The 17,819-nt window shown below is 43.1% G+C and overlaps 1 protein-coding gene across 3 annotated transcripts in view; it reads right to left on the reverse strand.

Moving 5' to 3' along the window:
* LOC129169721 (chondroitin sulfate proteoglycan 4-like) overlaps positions 1–14,026 on the reverse strand; it is an 18,114-nt gene extending 4,088 nt beyond the window's left edge. The window contains exons 1-22 of one of the 3 annotated variants that reach the window (XM_054756395.1): positions 13,862–14,026; positions 13,367–13,705; positions 11,753–11,916; positions 9,757–10,836; positions 9,297–9,686; positions 9,084–9,205; positions 8,757–8,865; positions 7,088–8,416; positions 6,755–6,847; positions 5,061–5,552; positions 4,845–4,979; positions 4,258–4,452; positions 4,007–4,189; positions 3,753–3,929; positions 3,274–3,472; positions 3,064–3,195; positions 2,782–2,957; positions 2,517–2,682; positions 2,213–2,384; positions 1,181–1,517; positions 909–1,061; positions 241–822 (exon numbers count right to left, since the gene is read on the reverse strand). In XM_054756395.1, the coding sequence (XP_054612370.1) occupies positions 241–822; positions 909–1,061; positions 1,181–1,517; positions 2,213–2,384; positions 2,517–2,682; positions 2,782–2,957; positions 3,064–3,195; positions 3,274–3,472; positions 3,753–3,929; positions 4,007–4,189; positions 4,258–4,452; positions 4,845–4,979; positions 5,061–5,552; positions 6,755–6,847; positions 7,088–8,416; positions 8,757–8,865; positions 9,084–9,205; positions 9,297–9,686; positions 9,757–10,836; positions 11,753–11,916; positions 13,367–13,430 (6,450 nt within the window). In that variant the 5' untranslated portion in view covers positions 13,431–13,705; positions 13,862–14,026. Of the gene's footprint in view, positions 1–240; positions 823–908; positions 1,062–1,180; positions 1,518–2,212; positions 2,385–2,516; positions 2,713–2,781; positions 2,958–3,063; positions 3,196–3,273; positions 3,473–3,752; positions 3,930–4,006; positions 4,190–4,257; positions 4,453–4,844; positions 4,980–5,060; positions 5,553–6,754; positions 6,848–7,087; positions 8,417–8,756; positions 8,866–9,083; positions 9,206–9,296; positions 9,687–9,756; positions 10,837–11,752; positions 11,917–13,366; positions 13,706–13,861 lie in introns of those variants that run through there. The other 2 variants (XM_054756394.1, XM_054756396.1) reach the window with 2 other exon arrangements.
* Between the last annotated feature and the right edge of the window lie 3,793 nt (positions 14,027–17,819).

Here is a 17,819-nt window from a genome sequence, read left to right on the forward strand (position 1 = left end):
TGAAGTAGTTGTGTTTTGAATTTCCCTAACATTGGTTTTGCTAAGCTTTGTTGTGTTTCATAGATGTACAGCATGGGTATCGTAATGACGACTATCAATTATTCTTACTATAGACATGTAACCCAGAGCCTTGTTGCCCCCTGTGGTGAGGTATTTGGGGTAAAATGTACAGTGTAGCCAAATGTCAGACGAAAACCGAAACATATGTAAACCGAGACAGTTTAAAAATGAGAGCCACACCTTGACTAGTTTGCCGTGTTTTGGTGGAGACAGAACCTCAAAGAGCGGGTCGGCTCTGCTGATTCGTGCCAGCTCGGAGGCGTCCATCATAGCTTTCCCCAGTTTCACCGCGATGCCGCTGGGGACTCTCACTGGTTCCCGCAGGTAGATGAGAGGTCGCACTATGACCTTCACTGTCTGCGAGGTGACGTTTCCATACTCGACACCCGGTGCCGAGGCTGAGACTGAGATTTGAAAGCTGTCCTCTGATTCGCTGAGATCAGTCATGTGATAGACAACACGGCCATATTGGAGATCCTCATGGAAGAAGGTCATGACCTCTTGGTCGTTTATGGCAATGCGTCCATGACGGGGGTGCGCGGTGACCGTGTAGGTGATGTTGGCCTGACTTCGACCGTTTGTTTGAGCTGCGAGCTGGTTGGTTGTCAGGATTACTGCGGTCCTGCCTTGAACCAATGACAGGCCGGTGTTGTTCACGATGGACACAGAGGGCTTAATCACCTCTAAACTGAACAGTTTGTAGAGCGGCCGATGATAACCATCTGTTACATTAAAGTAGAAAACTCCTGTTGAAGGCTCGCCCTGGTGGAGCAGACACAGTAAGGAAAGGAGACAAACTATTATCATTCAAAATGAACACAACATAACAGATGGTAAGTTCCATGCACCTGCTGTATAAAATGCAGCCGGCCGTGGTTGACGTCATACTGTGTGAAAGACGTCACTGGTTCTGGCCTTTCACCTAGCGTCAGATAACCGTTGTTGGGCTTACTGATGACAAGGTAATGCAGCTCCTCTGGAGGGGTGTCATGATCTTCAACCTGTTCTTGTAGATGAAAACAGATTATCAGCAAAGACACGCACATTTGACTCAACTAGAAGTCGTCTTATTTGTGGAGTCTTGGGATTTATACCATCCACATCGTCAAAGTACGCCCACCTGCAGATTGTCTGGTCCAAGAACTACTTTCTCTCCAACAACAACCTTCATACTCGGGGATCTACTCCTAATCAGTGGCGGCTGGTCGTTGACCGGAGTCACCGTAATGTTAAATGTCTCTATCACAGCCAGGTGTTCCTTGACGTGGCGATGAGACACCAAGTCAAATGAGGAAAGGGAGGAGGAAGCTGAATAGAACGGCGATGACGAGGAGGAGGCATCCAAAGGAGCCACCCAGGCCCGGAAAGTGAAGCTGTCACTCGTGGTCTCAGAGTCATCGTGGATGTAACTAATGCCAAACTTGTTCAACGCAATCTGTGAAAAATCTGCTTGGTCCCTTTTGGAAAAAAACAAAAGTAATCAGCGCCTGAGGACACATGTTGTATATTTACTGTATATCACTGTGGAGTTGATGAACTTAAAGGGATAGTTCGGATTTTTCGAGATGAAGTTGTACGACATCCCCATCAGCAGTGTACTACAGCAGTAGTGACGTACCCCCCCAATTGGACCCGTGAGTCTAGTCCTGGTCGTAGATCCGTGACGAGGAACGTAGTTCCGCTTAGTTGCTGGGGCCATTTCAGGAAGGAGTTTGGCTTCTCAAAACAAAATGCGTTCAAAAGAGTAATATATTTGCGTCACAAAAATGCCTCCTCAAAAAAATTAGGCTTCACAAAACGCTCAGCGTTACATTTGTCTCCTGCCGTATCCCTGCGCACTGGTGCCTGTGCATTCTTGTGTACGTGAGGAAGACAGTCGCGTTAATGCCACTCTTCTTCCACGACAGAGCGCCGCGGCCATCTTGTTTACGTATGTGTTCCTCAGCGGAAGAAGATGCGAGCATCTTCATCACATACACGTGAATGCACTACGTTCCTCATCACGGATCTCCTACCAGAACTGGACTTATGGGACCAATTGTGGAGGTAAGTCACTGTTGGTGTAGTCCACTGCTGATGGGGATGTCATACAACTTCATGTCAAAAAAGCCGAACTGTCCCTTTAAGCCAAGTGTGGGACTCTAAGAAACACCTGGTGAGGTTGCGTCCTTGGATAGACAGAACGCCATGGCGCGGCAGAGCAGTCACACGGTAAACAACATGATGGTCTTTCTGAAAGGGCTTGGGCACTTTCCCAAGGAGATTGGAGGCATCAAGTTTAGATCGGTCAATTGTAACCCTGCCGCCTTCTGCCAGCACAGCGCCTGAGAGTCAGATAAACAAAAATTATTGTTCTCACTTGTATTATATTTACAGTACATATCATCAGTCAGACGGGGGAGAATGTACTGTAGATTCTACCTTGAGGGACAGAAACAGATTTTTTCAGCACAAACCTGCATTGTTGAGAAGTCTGCTGTCATGTTGATGATCGTGATGATGTTTGTTTGCCTGATAGGAGATCAAGATGGTGAAGTTGTTTGGTGGGAGGAAGGCAGGAGGAGATGACACGGTGAAAGAAAACGTGTCTGCAGCCAACCATCCCACTGACTCTGGCTTGTTCTGATCGTACAAGACAAGCCCCATTTTCACCTACAGCAGAAGCTTCAATTTATCTTTGATGTACAGATTGACAAAATAAGACACATGAGTTGCGACTACCATGCCCTGTGTGAACGTAGAAATATCCTGAGTAGAGTTGTCTGGCATATGACGGACCAAGCGGCCAAATTTTGGAGGAACGGTCACTGTAAACACAACAGTGTCATTTCTTGCCATGTCAGAGGGGTCGTTGGTTACCACCTGAAGCTCCTGCTCAGATATTGGTCTCACAGAGCCTTTAAAATGAACAAAGTACACGGTGCAGACAACTTTACCAACAGAGACGGGGGAAGAAAACTCTAACTGTGAGGTGGTTCCTGTATAAATGAGTGAGCTATTTACCTGGGTACACCTCCAATGGATGGTTTCTCTGTAGTGTAAGAACCAAAGAATGAGCTGTCAGGCTGAAGATCTGGCGAGGGGCATAGTTCACGCCATCATTCACCTGAAAGTGGAAGCCACCAGACACAGCACCTAAACCGAACGAGCGAGCCAACGTAAAGAAAAAAAATGAATGATTTCATTCACTCAAGAAAGTTGTTTGTGTCTCACCGTAGTGTGCAAACAGCAGCTGTCCACTTTCAATGTGACTCTGGGTGAAGTTCAGGATGGGTCTGGAGGGGGCACTCTTCAGAGCCAGGTAGCCGTTACTGGGCGGTGTGACGATGAACTCAAGCCCGTCAGGTGGAGTGTCGGAATCGTCAGCGCTGAGATCGTCCACTGAGATTTCTGTCACCGAACCCACCCAAATCTGTGAGGAACAATGACAATGATATGCTTTCATCTGTGGAGACATCTGAGGAGTAGGGTTGAGCTGCTGTGGAAGACTGTTCTACATTGGAATAATAAACCATGTACCACTTTTACTTCCATTTTTAGTTCCGTTGCCAATGTTTCATATGGCCCCATTTTTTTTAGTTTTTGACCAGATTGAAATCCAAGTTGTTTGACTGTCAAACCATTTAACATTTGAGTGCCAAAACAGGTGCCAAACTGGACTAAAAATGTCCCTTGGACATTATTCTTCCTACCTTCAGACCCCTGTTGGTCGTAACAACAGGAGTCTCATCATTAACGGGCGTGACATTGATGTGCACGGTACGTGGCAGACTGTACTTCTGGTTCTCTGTCTGATTAGCGATGATGGTGAAGTTGTCTCTCACTGTGTCACTTCCGTCATGAATATAGGAAATGTATTCACGCTCCACCTGGAAAGTGAACATTTGTTGCGGTGGACTCGGTGACGATGAAGACGAAACAATATGAACATTCAAATTTTGAGGACCTCAGTGTGCGTGAAAGCAGTGATGGGAATCCCTGGGATCCGACTGTGCTCCAGGTGACCCTGTCGTGGTGGAACAACAATCTGATACAGGAAATTCATCCCTGAGAAGTGATGACTATTAACTGTGATTATGTCAGGCGTCAGCGGCAGGGACGACCCCTCATCCAAGGTCAAGTCAGAGACCTACAGAATGAAAGCCAACATGAGCAATTTGCAGGTACTTCATTTGTAATTTATAATTTATTTATTACCTGTAGAGGCAGCAACGTGGGAATGATATCAATCTCCAGTTTAATGGGTCCAACCTTGGTGACCCCATTGGTGGCCTCCAACAGAGCGGAATCATTGGTTCTTCCTGATGTCTGCTGGTAGTAGATGACCAAACCCTTGTTGATGTCCTCCTGAGTGAATGAGGTTGTCGGCTTCCATCTCAGCTTCTGTGAATGCTAAATTACACAAGAACATGTCTATTGAGAGAGCTGAGAGCTTCTCGGCAAGCCTATTATCCAAAGGAAGATTAAGTCATCTATTTATTGATTTTCTATGCTGCTTATCCTGTTCAGGATCGGCGAGCTTGTGCCTATTGTGCCTCGTGTCTATACCAACTACTTTCATGCTAAAGTTTCACTAAGCGCACAGACAGAGATGGACAACCATTCACACTTCCCACCATCGGTCAGTGCCAACTGACACCACGCTGACTGCATTGAAGTCAGCTGAGTGATACACTACATTATCAGTGACTCATGGTAATGAGTGGCTATCTAGCAACACACTAAAGTGAGATAATTAGCTAGTAGCAGGTGAGTGTAGCTCCGGTGATTCAGGTTTTATGCACCTGGATGAGATGCTGCTGTCCTCCATTTTTTGTTCGCAACTTCTTCTCAGAGGAAAACATCTCAATCAAGCCCAGATCTGGTGGTCTTTGGATGGTGAAGACTATCTCTGAAGGCTTGCTGTCTATATGGACCACCTGGAGGTAATGGAAGTAGAGTGGTGACAATATGAAGCTTATTAGAAAGTCTTTATTAGAAAGCGAGCCCAGTCGGTTTACCTCTAAGTGGTCCTTGTTTAAGGAGACATTGTGCCCTTCCGCGACGACCACTGGACGATTATTGATGACTGTTGGTGGTCTCTGATGACTCTCTAGGTAGATTTTTATTTGAAAGCCAATGTCTAAATACACTTCCCTCCTCCAGTCATCTGGCCGCCCCTCTCCGCTTCTCTCCCTTGCTCTCGCTGTGACATTAAACCCATCTGACAATCCGTGACTGCCGTCGTGGCGATAGCCCAGGCGCTCAGCAACCAGATCTTCCTGGGTGAATAACAAAACAGCGCCTGCTTCTGCTGCAGATTCACCATCGTTCATGAATAGGACACCATGTTTCGGCGGAAGGAAGACCTCATACATAAGTTGCTGTGGATCTCTGATGTCCAGGTTGCTGAGGACACTGAGGTTGTATGAGGTTAGAGTCGTTAACCCACCTCGCTGGACCATGAGGCCTGTGTTGTTTTTCACTTCAATGTAAGGATCCTGTGCCTTAACCTGCAACAGAAAGACATTCTCATCTGGTCAAACTGAAACAACGTTTTTTGCAATTCTTATCTTGTCCCAAAACTTGGTGGATATTTAGTAAGTCGATAGCCGCCCAACTGATTATGTTTGTGGCGACTGGCCTGATGAATCTGTTTCTTACCTTTTACACTATTTTACCAGCATAAAGTGTGTACTTTCGTGACAGTAAATAAAATGTCGGTTAATTAAATGCAAAAATCCTTACATTTATTGATGCAATCATTGGCCGATTTTGCCCAGTATTTCAGAATCAGATGTAGCTTTGTTACCTTTTCTAATAAAATGTCAACCTCTGCACACTACAAAATCTGCAACAAAATGCCCATGCTTGTGGAAGACGTAGTCACCAATGCAATTCCAATTGCGTTATTAATTAAGGTATTTTTTTATGACACCCTTAATGGTTTGCATAATCAAATAGTATGTGGTGAACAGTGCTCTTATTGTGAAGGCTGGAAGTGTGTTGTGTGTGACGAGAATGTCTCTTGAGGGTTAATATGAGCTGGGAGAAAGAATAAACACGCCTCTCGTCCGTAATTCACTCAGAACCTGCACAACGCTTGTTTGCATTAACAACCCATGTAAACACACTCATACAGCCAGAGTCGCACACGCACAGCTGCGCTAGCATGCTCTGCTAAACTAAGCTAACCCGGCTAGCTCCCATTCACGCTCCGTGAGAGAGGAGATTTTAAGGTTTTTTTTGCCAACTTTTGCCGGTGTTTCAGGTACATGTTTTGACATGTTTAGTTCGGGAGGGAGCGGGCTAGTGTTTGTGATGACATTCCGCCACGATTGAGCAGTCCGCCGGGGAAATACTTCCCCCACACAAATGTTCCTTCTCCTCAAGATGACAGCATGTCATTCACATTATGTGAATTTCCCAAAAATTCAGTGTTTAAGAGTAGATTCCATTTTTATTGTCCAATTTCGCGATTATGTCCAAGGTTCCTTTAACATGGAAATCATAGAGCCCTACAGATCTTGAGGGAAGTTTGTTAGTAATGAGTTCAACATCAGTTTACAGAGGATGCCAATATTTTTGCAGTAAGTTTGGGTCCTGCGGAGAAACCATTATTTTTAATCTTACTTGGGTCTTAAACTGAAAAGGTTTGGAGAAACCTGCTTTTAAGTATACAGTACATACATAAAAAGACTTAAAAATCCATTACCTCCATCAAGGTAGAAACATAATGCTTCCCATCTGATACAAAAAGCACAAAACGACCAAAACTGACTCCGCTGTGTACAAACAGCACCTTTTTCTGCGGGGAAAACAAAAGAAGAATTAAGACAGCTGAGGCATTAAAAATCAAATCACTAGTTAAGTCAAGATACCTTTTCATAGACCTGGTCTAGTGTTATTATCCTTATGACAAACTTACAAATCCCCTCTAGGATAAATATATCGGTTTGTTCAGTGTATGCTGTGAATATTAGGCAAACCCGTACACCTAAAAGTTGATCATTCTGAATATTGAGTGTTCTTATAATGAAGAATCCACCTGTTTGAGATCTCGCTGTGTGAACTCGTACAGTTTGTGATCGGGCGCACTGGCCAGGACCAGCTCCCCCATCGGAATCCCCCTTCGAGTGTAAACCAACCAGTCGTCCTCAAAGTCTGAGTCGTTGTCTCTGTAGCAAAGGTCATTCAAAGTCACCAACCTCTGCCCATCTCTGGCCACATGGAATACTTTGTCAACAACCCTGACTGGTCGCTCATCGTTGATGAGTTGGATCGAAATGTTTACGGTGTGTTCGAGCGGGTTTCTGTCCTCCTTCCTGCCGCTGGGTTTGGTTGGTTTGTAAACCACAATTTGAAAGGTAAAAGAATCATGCTTTGTCTCGCTGTCATCATGAACATACATCACCCTTTCCTCAATGATATCCTGATTGGTGAAGATCACAATGTTGTCATTGATGGAGGTCGAGTTTGAGAGGTTGATTCTCCGTATCTGACCGTGCTGTGGTTGCACCGTGATGCTGTAGTGGATCTCGCAGTTGCTCGCTATGTGAGTGAATAGGATGCTTTTTGTGATGACTTTTGTCCCTCCTTCCACAACTGAAAGGCCTTTGTTTAAGACGGTGAAGTCGGTCGACTCGGTTCTGATGTTTATTCTGAAGTCATGACTCGTTGAGCTGGCGTGTGTGGAAAAGGCCTGGAAGCTGCAAATGTCCCTGGTGTCAACGGGCAGTCTGGTCAGCAGCTCGTATGTCACCAAACCATCTGTGATATTCTTCTGGCTGAAGGTTGAATTTATTTTTAGAACTTTGTCAATGAGGAAAAGATGACCTTTTTTGGGTTCTGTTAGAAGTCTGAAGTGGATGTCGCTGTCATTGAGTTTGACAGTCTTAGTGATGACATGGAGGTCTTCCGGAGTGACAACTACTTTCAGAACACCATTGACCTCCATCTTGCTTCTTGTGACCTTATAATGGATCCATCGTACCACAATGGGAAAAACAAGTTCTGTCTCTGTTGCAAGAGAGCCAACGCTGACTTGGCATTTGAACTGGTCAATGACATTCTGAGTTGGACTGACATGGCAAGTGCTCAGGTATCTGATCCGTCCTTTTTCAAGAAGTCTTTGAGAAAAGAAAGTTGTGGGTTTCCATTCACCACTTGAGTGTAAACGTTGGAGTTCACCGTACTGCGGCAGCTCTGTGACATCATAGTGAATATCCACTGGCTGATCAACCACATTAACTTGTACTGCAAGATGATTGGTGGTGATAACTGACGCTCCGCCCTGGTTCACCTCCACCCCGGAGTTGTTCACAAGTTTGTGCTCAAGCTCAACTGCCAGAATCCTCAAAATGACCGGGTTGCTGACCTGAAAAAGTGAAAGAAACAGAAAACTGTATTGCATAAAGTGTGGCACGGTGAGCCTCCCCTCAGAGAATATACATAATATAGTTCGGAACTTTCCTAATCCTTGAAATATTTATTTTCTGGTTTTCTAATCACCTCAGGTTCCATTTGCTGTCTCACTGTAGGAACTAAACATCAATTCATTTTTCCTTTGACATAACTGAAGTTAGCTTGGCAGGCTTTAAAAAGATATTTTCTTTATTTTTCTCAAGCTGCTGCACCTCCCCTGAATTCTTCTGGCCCACCTGACCTTGAAAACCGCTGCCATAATTAATTTGTGACTTAGTGACTGCAAGGCTTACCATTTGCCCATCGCTGACTCTGAGTGCCAGCCTCGTGGTGGAAACTCCAGTGTGCACAAAGCTGATCTTCCCTTCCTCCAGATCATACAAGGAGAAAACTTTGGTGGGCCTGGAGAAAGGATGCAATCATGTAATTTTATTTGTACTTACATATTGCAAACTTAGTGCAAAGGTAGACTGGCAATCAGGACTGCAACAGAACGTGGGTGACATGTAGCCTATCCCAGCTTACTTTGGGCAAGTGGCAGAATATAAAGACTCCTTACCATCTCTAGGTTTAATTCCCAGGATAATTCCCAGAATTCTCTCACACGCAATCACACCAACCTGCCGGGTTGATCCCTGTGTTCGAGGTGTCCGGCCTCATTGTCCAGGTTTCCCATAGAACTGAATACCAAGTCAGCAGGACTGCTATCAGGGTCTGACGCTCTCAACACATCTGTTGTCAGCTGGGGACATTGCGGATGTATACTTTATTCTTTCATACTGAATTAGAAACTGGTTTTCTATAAACCCATCCAGGAATCCATGAGAACCTACCTGTCGTTGGGACTTTTGAAGTAGAGTAAAAACATTTCCCTGTGGCAGGCTGAGCACAGGTGCGTCATTAACAGGACTGATGCTGACATTAAAGCGGTACAAACGGTGCTCCGTAAATAATGCAGGAAGTTCTTTCTTATAGCTGGAGTAGATGGAGAACATAAAATAGTCATGCTGGCTCTCTGAGCCGCTGTGAACATACGTCACCCGACCCTGCCAGAGGTCAAGCATGCTAAAAGCCAGGTCCGTCTCCTCTGCTGCAGTTGGGGTCATCCCCACTTTAGGGCCAGGGCTTGGGTCAAGCTGCAGGTGGCCATGGACTGGCTGCTCCTCAATGCGGAACATGAACTCAGATGGATGCAAGCCCAACTTTGGTAGATCAACATTCACCTGGAAGATTAGAGAAATCGGCATTTATAGCGATAATCATTTGAAGAAAAAGGCTGGAGAGTTCAAGTACCTTAATGTGTTTGGGCTCCAGTGGTGCCCGACTTCCTTCTTCTACCGCAAGGCTTCTCAACAACAGGAAGTTGGAGTCATTTCTAATGTCAAATTCAGGAATATATGTAGAGCTGGTGGGAGACATCGTCTCGGAGGGCGGGCCCGTCTTGCAGTCCAGGGTGATGTCCTTGGAGACAACAGCCTGAGGGAGGCCAGTTCTTTGAGCATTTACTTTTATTTCTCTGAGGCAGCCTCTGAAGGAGCCTCCACTGTCACTGAGTTGCCCCCGAGTCTTGGAAGACATCAGTTCTGATTGCTTTGCTTCTCCCCGTACTGGTTCATTTAACCCCCCCAGAAAGAGTGGTCCTTTGAGCTGGATGTTCTGCAACCCTAGACGGGCCTGTAGCAACTCTTCACCTACCTTCAGCTGGACAGTATGGGGTAGTAGATGCAACTGGATGGGATACCATGTTAGGTTGCTGTAGAGGTGTGTATGGGAACGCACCTCAATCTTACTCCCCTCCGCAGTTCCAACTGTTGCCACCAGGTGACCACCTCTTATTTCTAGCACTACACCTCCCTGAATACCGGAACTGTACAGGACTATACCATCTTCTTTTCTCCCAGAGGGTTGCAGTTCACATTCAAACACCCCTTTGTGCTGCGTCTCCCATGGTGGAAGAGAGATGAACGCTTTAGAGCTGAAAAAATGGATCGAATCATATTCTGTTGCTGAAAACAGCTCACTACACCCCAAAGACACCTCATGGTTGCTGTTGTAGCCAGAATAAGACTTCAGGCTGGCAAGCAGGTTGAGTTCATTGTAAATAGCTTCATCTAAGCAACCTCTAAACCCGGTAGAGATGTTGAGAAGGTGCGGATGATTAAGTCCTGATGCCCCACCAACAAAAAGTGTATCTACACTGAGCTCCAGATCAGGTCCTGGTATGCGAATCCTGGTGTGAGAGTTTCGGTCCACAGTCATGGAGACGTGATGATGCTTGAGAGCGACCTCTACAGAGTGCCATGCCAAGTCGGTGAGGTTGGTGTCCCTTTCTGAGCGCAGCGACTGCTCACCTGAGCCGAGGTCCACGCGAACCTTAGGGGGGAATAGGTAGCAAAAAGCACTGGTGACAAATCAAGTCTTTTCATTTTTATTTTGGCTCAGGACACAAAACCTGATCATGATGACATGACTTTTCGACCACAGACGAGCTGTGAAGCTCATTGCAAGTTCTGTTTTGGCAAATATAACGCAACTTCCTTTAAGCTGAAGGGCCAATGTATATCACAAAGCTGAGGTGCAACTTCTTAGCATATCTATATGTTGCTTTACAAAATAGCAAAGTGGACTCTGCATCCTTTCACTTTTCACTATGTGACCCTCTATGGACACCCCTGTTTTTATTAGAACTGGAGTTAAATGGACAATTTTCTATTCATTGTTTTTACACTGTTGTCCAACCCTTTGGAAGCTGTCTTGGCACTACTGAAATTAAGTGGATTAGTTTAGATATCATCCATCCATCTATTTTCTATGCCGCTTATCCTCACTAGAGTCACGGGTATGCTGGAGCCTATCCCAGCTGACTTCGGGCGAGAGGTGGGGTACACCCTGGACTGGTCGCCAGCCAATCGCAGGGCACATATAGACAAACAACCATTCACACTCACATTCATACCGATAGACAACAACATGCACGGGGAGAACATGCAAACTCCACACAGATGCCCAACGGAGATTCAAACCCAGATCTTCGCCATCTCCTGACTGTGTGGCCAACATGCTAACCACTCGGCCACCGTGCGGGCGATATCATTTCCTACTAAAGTCTCCCGAGGCTATTGATATTCTTGGTTTCCGCCTCATGAGGAAACATGTTCAGAAATGCAGTCAGAGAAGATATTTCTCAGCGCTGTGCACGCAATCCGACACCAAACTGAGTGCAACTTGCTTCAGGATAGTAAATGTCAACACGTAGTGCATGTATCATACGCACGTCGTCGTAACTCACCTGTGGGCGCCCCGAGGTCAGCTCCAACAGCAAGAAGTCTCTGGGCCCCACTGCCAGAAATAAAAGGCCTTGTTGGCTGGAAGTTCTGAACTGCACACGGACCGACGTTTGAAAGGATGCCTCTCCTGTCTGCAGCTGGATGGAGCTATCGCCATAGAATGACACTGCAATAGTAAACAGAAGAGCACACACTCATGTTTTGAAGCCTAAAATTGCACAGGGCATTACAAATCCCAAATGAACATTATATTTTTACCTTTCTTACAGACTAAACAGGCTGCCCATTGGTTATTTTAGGGCAAATTAGGGTGCTGATGCCCTCAGCCGAGTGCTGGCACATTCCTGTATTGACCGACCTGTCAATGCCGTGTGTGCTCTGCACTTTACACCTGCTATCCAAATTCAATTAATGGCAGCTAATGCACTCCAAAGCGGGTCACCCAAATATTTTCTGACGCTAATTAGACCTCACTGACGCGTGTTGGACTTTTAGCAGACGAGGTCTTTAATTTTACTCATTAATGGCTTTGAAGCGGAGAGGGAGGAGGTGACCACTTGTACAATCATTGCTGTCCACAGTAATTAGACAAAGTACAGCCATATAATATCTCATGTAGCTAAATGAGGTACACACTATATTTCACTGGTATTCAGCGTTATTTGTAAACTAGTGCAGTCTTCAATTAAATAGATTTGTGTTGAAGCACAATCTCTGACAGCCAGTCAGGGGTGTGTGTGTGTGTGTGTGTGTGTGTGTGTGTGTGTGTGTGTGCGCATGTGTGTTTTGGAAATGGCTGATATTTAATATCAAAGTGAGTAACTCAGATTGTGGTTGCAAAACATTAGTAATCTAATTTTGGGCAAATATATTTTTGAAACTCAACAACTAAACTGAAATATATATATATTAATATATATGCTTTATATATGATTATTTATTTAAGTAATTGATTTCTCTTTCATTTTTACATTGTACCATTATTATTGATTAGAAGAAAAAAAATAATTCAATTTCTTTTGCAGCATCACTGGAGCACTCATACAGAAACACTCAAGTCAGCAGACCGAGCCAGCATAAAGCCTATAAAGCTTCTGTCTGTCCATCTATGGCTAATCTTCTTCTATGATAGCAGTGGATTACTGTATTAGTAATCTGCCTGCAGTAACACACACCTTCCAATGCATCTACAGTATGTCTATACTGTGGTACAAGCGGTAAAGAATAGAAGCACTTTTGCAATGCATAACTCTGATCACAATGGCATCCGAAATTTAAAAGTGTTGTTTAAATTACTTGTAATTGTTACGCCATAGGGGAAAGGGTATTTATTTTTTGGGCACACATAACAAAAAAAAATAATTAAAGATGGCATCCAACATCCAAAATTTAATGCCTTTTTAATAAATATATTTACATTTTACACAAAGTTAAAAATGCATGCCAGTGGTGCACAATAAATGGTTTTTATACATATAAATCAACCCCAAAACATTATTGCAGTAACAGTATTTCCACAATTTAAACCATATTTCCATGCTGGAAACAGTGCAGCATAATAGTTTTGTGCACCAGTAAAGTCCAGACAGACGTTATCCTTCTCAAAACTGCTTTACCTGCATAAACTTGTCTTCTGCAAATCAGCAGGAGAATCAGCAACTCAGCCAAGAAAGTCCACATTGTTGTTCAGGTGCTTAGAATCCCGCTTTTTGTTCAAATAAAAGCAACATCTGCCTTTTTGATAGTAACACTCATCACGTTTCAACTTCGTTAGTCCCTCTACATGTTAGTCACAGCCTCTTGGATTACTAGTGTTTGAAAAATGTACCTGTGCTTGTAGGCGTGACCCAGGACAAGCTTAGACCCCTCCCATAGACCGCCCTCTTCATTGTAGCTGCAACGCCGCATGTGGTCACAAGAGGGCAGTGTCTTCCCAAATAAAGAGCTAGACGAGCCTGTAAGTTGTTTTTGTTTATGGACACTCCAGTCATGTGAAATAGACAGTCATAGCCTCTTAATCCCTATTTTATTTCTATAAATGCTATTGTTTCTGTCATACTCAGAAAAATATCCATTATTGACATTTTTCGGTTATAACATACAGACTTCACCTGCAGATTTGCGTTCAATTCCTACAATAATTATTCCCGATCCCTGACTAATACTGTAGTATCGGCATCCGGGGGAAGATCTGCTATTGCCCTGCAATGGACCAATCACACCCACTGGTAACTGGGAGAGTCTCCAACCAGCCTCACCACACTGCCAAAGAACCGTGAGTATAAATAAACACAGAAAAAAAAATCAAGTCTTTGTGTTGTAGTTAAGAGCTATGTAATACAGTACACCCACCGGCCACAACATTAGGCACGCCTGTCAAAAAGGATCTCTTCAGAGAGGTACATATTCATTTGATAATACAGTGGAACCTTGGTTAGCATCATTCTTTTGCTCAGAAGATCCGACTCTAACCTGAACCGACTCTAACGGAATCAAATTTTCCCACAAGAAATTATGTAAATCCAATGAATCCGTTCCAGAAGGCCAAAAATGTTAAAACATAACACGTTTTTATAGTTTTACACTTATAGTTTTACATGCAGAAAGCACTTCAGAAAGCATATAAAGATATATAATTAATGAATGAAAGGGATAAATGAATATTTAAGGTACTTTTACCGTCATTGAAGACGTCGTTCTTGACATGACTGAAAACAAGAAGGTGGTCGTGCTTGATTGCGCTGCTGCATCGTCTTTGGGACCACTCATATAGTGTGAATGAATGAATAAAAGTAACCATAAGTTGTCATTTATCCCTTTCATTCATTGTTTATATGCATTCACAATTATTTTATGCATGTAATACTATAAATGTAAAACAAAAACGGGTTTTTTGTTAACATTTTTTAAAGTCAGCGTCGTAACGTAGCAACTTCCGGTTCCGGTTGCCATTTTGTTTCGCTACCCAGTAGGATGCTAACAAGGAAAGACTTTTTGTGATTTAAAAAAAACATTAAGAGCACAGTTAGACTCACACAGTGTACCAACACAACCAAACGCACACCAAATTGTACAATTGGGGTTACAGCAGGGATGTTTTTCACCCCCAAAAACCCTCAAAAGATGTCGAGGGCCACTTTGATATTTTTGTGTGTTTTAACGTATTTGTTGTATTGTCAAGGCTAAAAAAACCTTTATATCTATTTAAAGACAAAGCTTTGTTTCATCATTAGTTATCAGTATCATTTCACATTTCAGCTTTTTCTATTTACAATTTGCCCTTTTGCGCTATTTTTCCCATTTTTTAGGTAAATTTTATTTCTACAATGTGCCACAAGCCAATAGAAAGCAAGCTGCGGACTGCAAATGGCCCCCAGGCCGCACTTTGGACACCCTTGGGTTATGCTTAGGGTCCCTACTTTCCTTAAGTGCTGACAGTACAATCTTGAGACCTTATCAACAGCCTCATTGCTGTTTGCAGGCAAGTAGTGCACTCCATTTTGTCTTGAACAGAATGTGTGCATTACTAGACAAATATTTACTTTCCAGCTATCGGTGAACTAAGTTAAGATTGCGTTGTGAAGACTCGGCAAAACATCAGCTTATAGTAGCTTATGACAGCTTATAGTGTTTGCTAGCATGTTTTTCCACTAAACAGCCTCCAACTGAAAGTAAGACAGGTTAACAATTTTCAATGCTAGTTGCCGATAAAGGGAAGTTTATCATCATCCTTGAAGCCCTCAAACACCTGACCTACAACACTGCGCACTGCAAGGTTTCAGCTTGAAGCCGTCTGTCCCATTAAAAGCTCTGAAAGGACACTTTTCTTCTCCACATTCCGCTCGGCTCGCGCATGAGAGGAGCGCTTTTTCTTCTCCCCCTCCATCCAGCTTGAGTTCCCATGATGTTGAATAATAGACTGCGCTTGCAGCCTTGCTGTCTTAAGCGGAGAGGTCACACCCAAAATGGGTCACAGTTCAGCTGGTGCGGACTCCTCTCATGACGAGGGCGCTGGCGTGTTTTAATGAGGACGGCTCCCACACTGAGAGGATTAACGTCTTGTTCTTAAAGGCTGCGAATGCATTCAAAGACAACAGGCTAAAAACAATGGCTTCTCCCATTCTCATTAAGCCTTTCTCAGCACTTTTGTCAGGGGAATTCTGAAGCGGAAGGAAAAGGATTTTCCTTTTCTAGCAATAAAAAAAACAAATGAAAAACCATGAGAAGTTGTTGAAAGTAGCAACAGCCTATAAAGTCCATATTTTCACGAGGTGCTGTGACACCAAACAGATGTGTCCTATTTAAAATTTGGATTCATTTGCGGAAATGTTGGGCTTATTAAGGCAGGGGTGTCCACAGTTCGGCCCGGGGGCCATTTGCAGCCGGCAGCTGTTTTTTTATTGGCCCACGGCACATTCTAAAAATATTTTTAAAAATCAGCAAAAATGGAAAAATCAGCAGTAATTTTACAAGAATAAAGTCAAAATATTAATATTAGGTTCAGGGCAAACGTTATAGTGTTTTGAGGAATAAAGTCAAAATATTATGGGAATAAAGTCATAATTATGAGAAGAAAATTCACAAGAAGAAAGTTTAAATAGTTGAACAAAATAATAATAATTTTACAAGAATAAAATCTAAATATCAAGAGAAAAATATCGCATTCTAATGAGAAAAAAGTTGCAATTTTACAAGAATAAACTTGTATTATTATGATTAAAAATAATGCCATTTTAGTAGAATGGAGCTGAAATATTAAAGAACATTATGAGAAACAAACAAAACAACCTTTTTTATAAAGTTAGGTTGGGGAAAATGTTTTAATATTATTGGTATAAAGTCATAAGATTATTGGAATAAAGTCAACAAAAAAAGACCAAGTTCATACTAATAATATGCTTTTTCACCCATATCACAAGGAGTTTATACTACATAACTTCTTAACATATACAAAATATCAACGTGGCCCTTGCATCCTTTCATTTTTCAGTATGTGGTCCTCAGTGGAAAAAAGTTTGGACACCCCTGCATTAAGGGCTTTCATTTTCTCTACATGGAAAAGCGAACTATTTTACTTTTTTGTGAGCCGTTTCGATTGGTTAGATGTGGTGTAACATGAAGTCTACTGGTGTGTTTGCGAGAGCTGTGTTGAAATACACAATCACAGCAGGCAGTGATTGCAGGAAGCACCCGACTGAGGGATGACACCAGGCGGATAAAACGTCAGCACCTATTTTAATGCAGCAGCTAAAACAACAAAAAGACAATGCACAGCTGGAAAGACGAAGCTGCTTGTTAAAAGTGCTTGAAATACAAAGTGGACGTGCAAAGAACGCAACAATCTCCTCAAAATGCACGACTTCCTTTCTTCCTACCGCTTCCCATCCTTCCTTCCTCACCTTTGAGCAAGGGTCATTCAAGGATTTGACCTTTAGAGGGGCTCGACTCCCGCTTTGAATGTCTAGTATGCCTGTTACAATAAGTATTAAGTAGTAAACCTTCAAATGATTTCGGTCATTGTCAAAATCAACAGTATGGTAGTCAAAAGATTCATTAATTATGCAAAAAGTAGAAATGTAAATGTCATTACAATCTACAGTGAGTTTTGCATTTTGTAAAAAACTCAAAAATCATTTACAGTAGTACCTTGGTTTTTGTTATTCATTTCTTACAAAAGGTCCAATGAAAACCAAAACATAGCAAATTTTCCCATCGGACATAATGAGATGTAAATTCCAGTGTATAAGTCGCTACTTTTTTCATAAACATTGAACCCTGCGGCTTATACGGCGGTGTGGCAAATTTATGGCTAAATTCTAATCTTGTGACATCTCCTTTATTTCAGAACTACCAGTGAGTTGTTTTAACTTAACACCCAAAAGATGTACCCGCAAATATACAAACGTGTACCAATATGAGTTTACAATGAAAAAAAACACAACAATTTAAAGTTTTCCCATAAGGCATTGCGTCTGAGGAACACATTCAATGACATCAGCCTCCCTCTGAGCTCTGGGCTCCGGGTCCTCTGGCTCCCTCTGGTGGACAGGGGCAGAATTTGTAAATACG

Source organism: Dunckerocampus dactyliophorus, chromosome 17 (genome assembly GCF_027744805.1).
Source record: "Dunckerocampus dactyliophorus isolate RoL2022-P2 chromosome 17, RoL_Ddac_1.1, whole genome shotgun sequence".
In the NCBI taxonomy this organism is placed as follows: Eukaryota; Metazoa; Chordata; class Actinopteri; order Syngnathiformes; family Syngnathidae; genus Dunckerocampus; species Dunckerocampus dactyliophorus.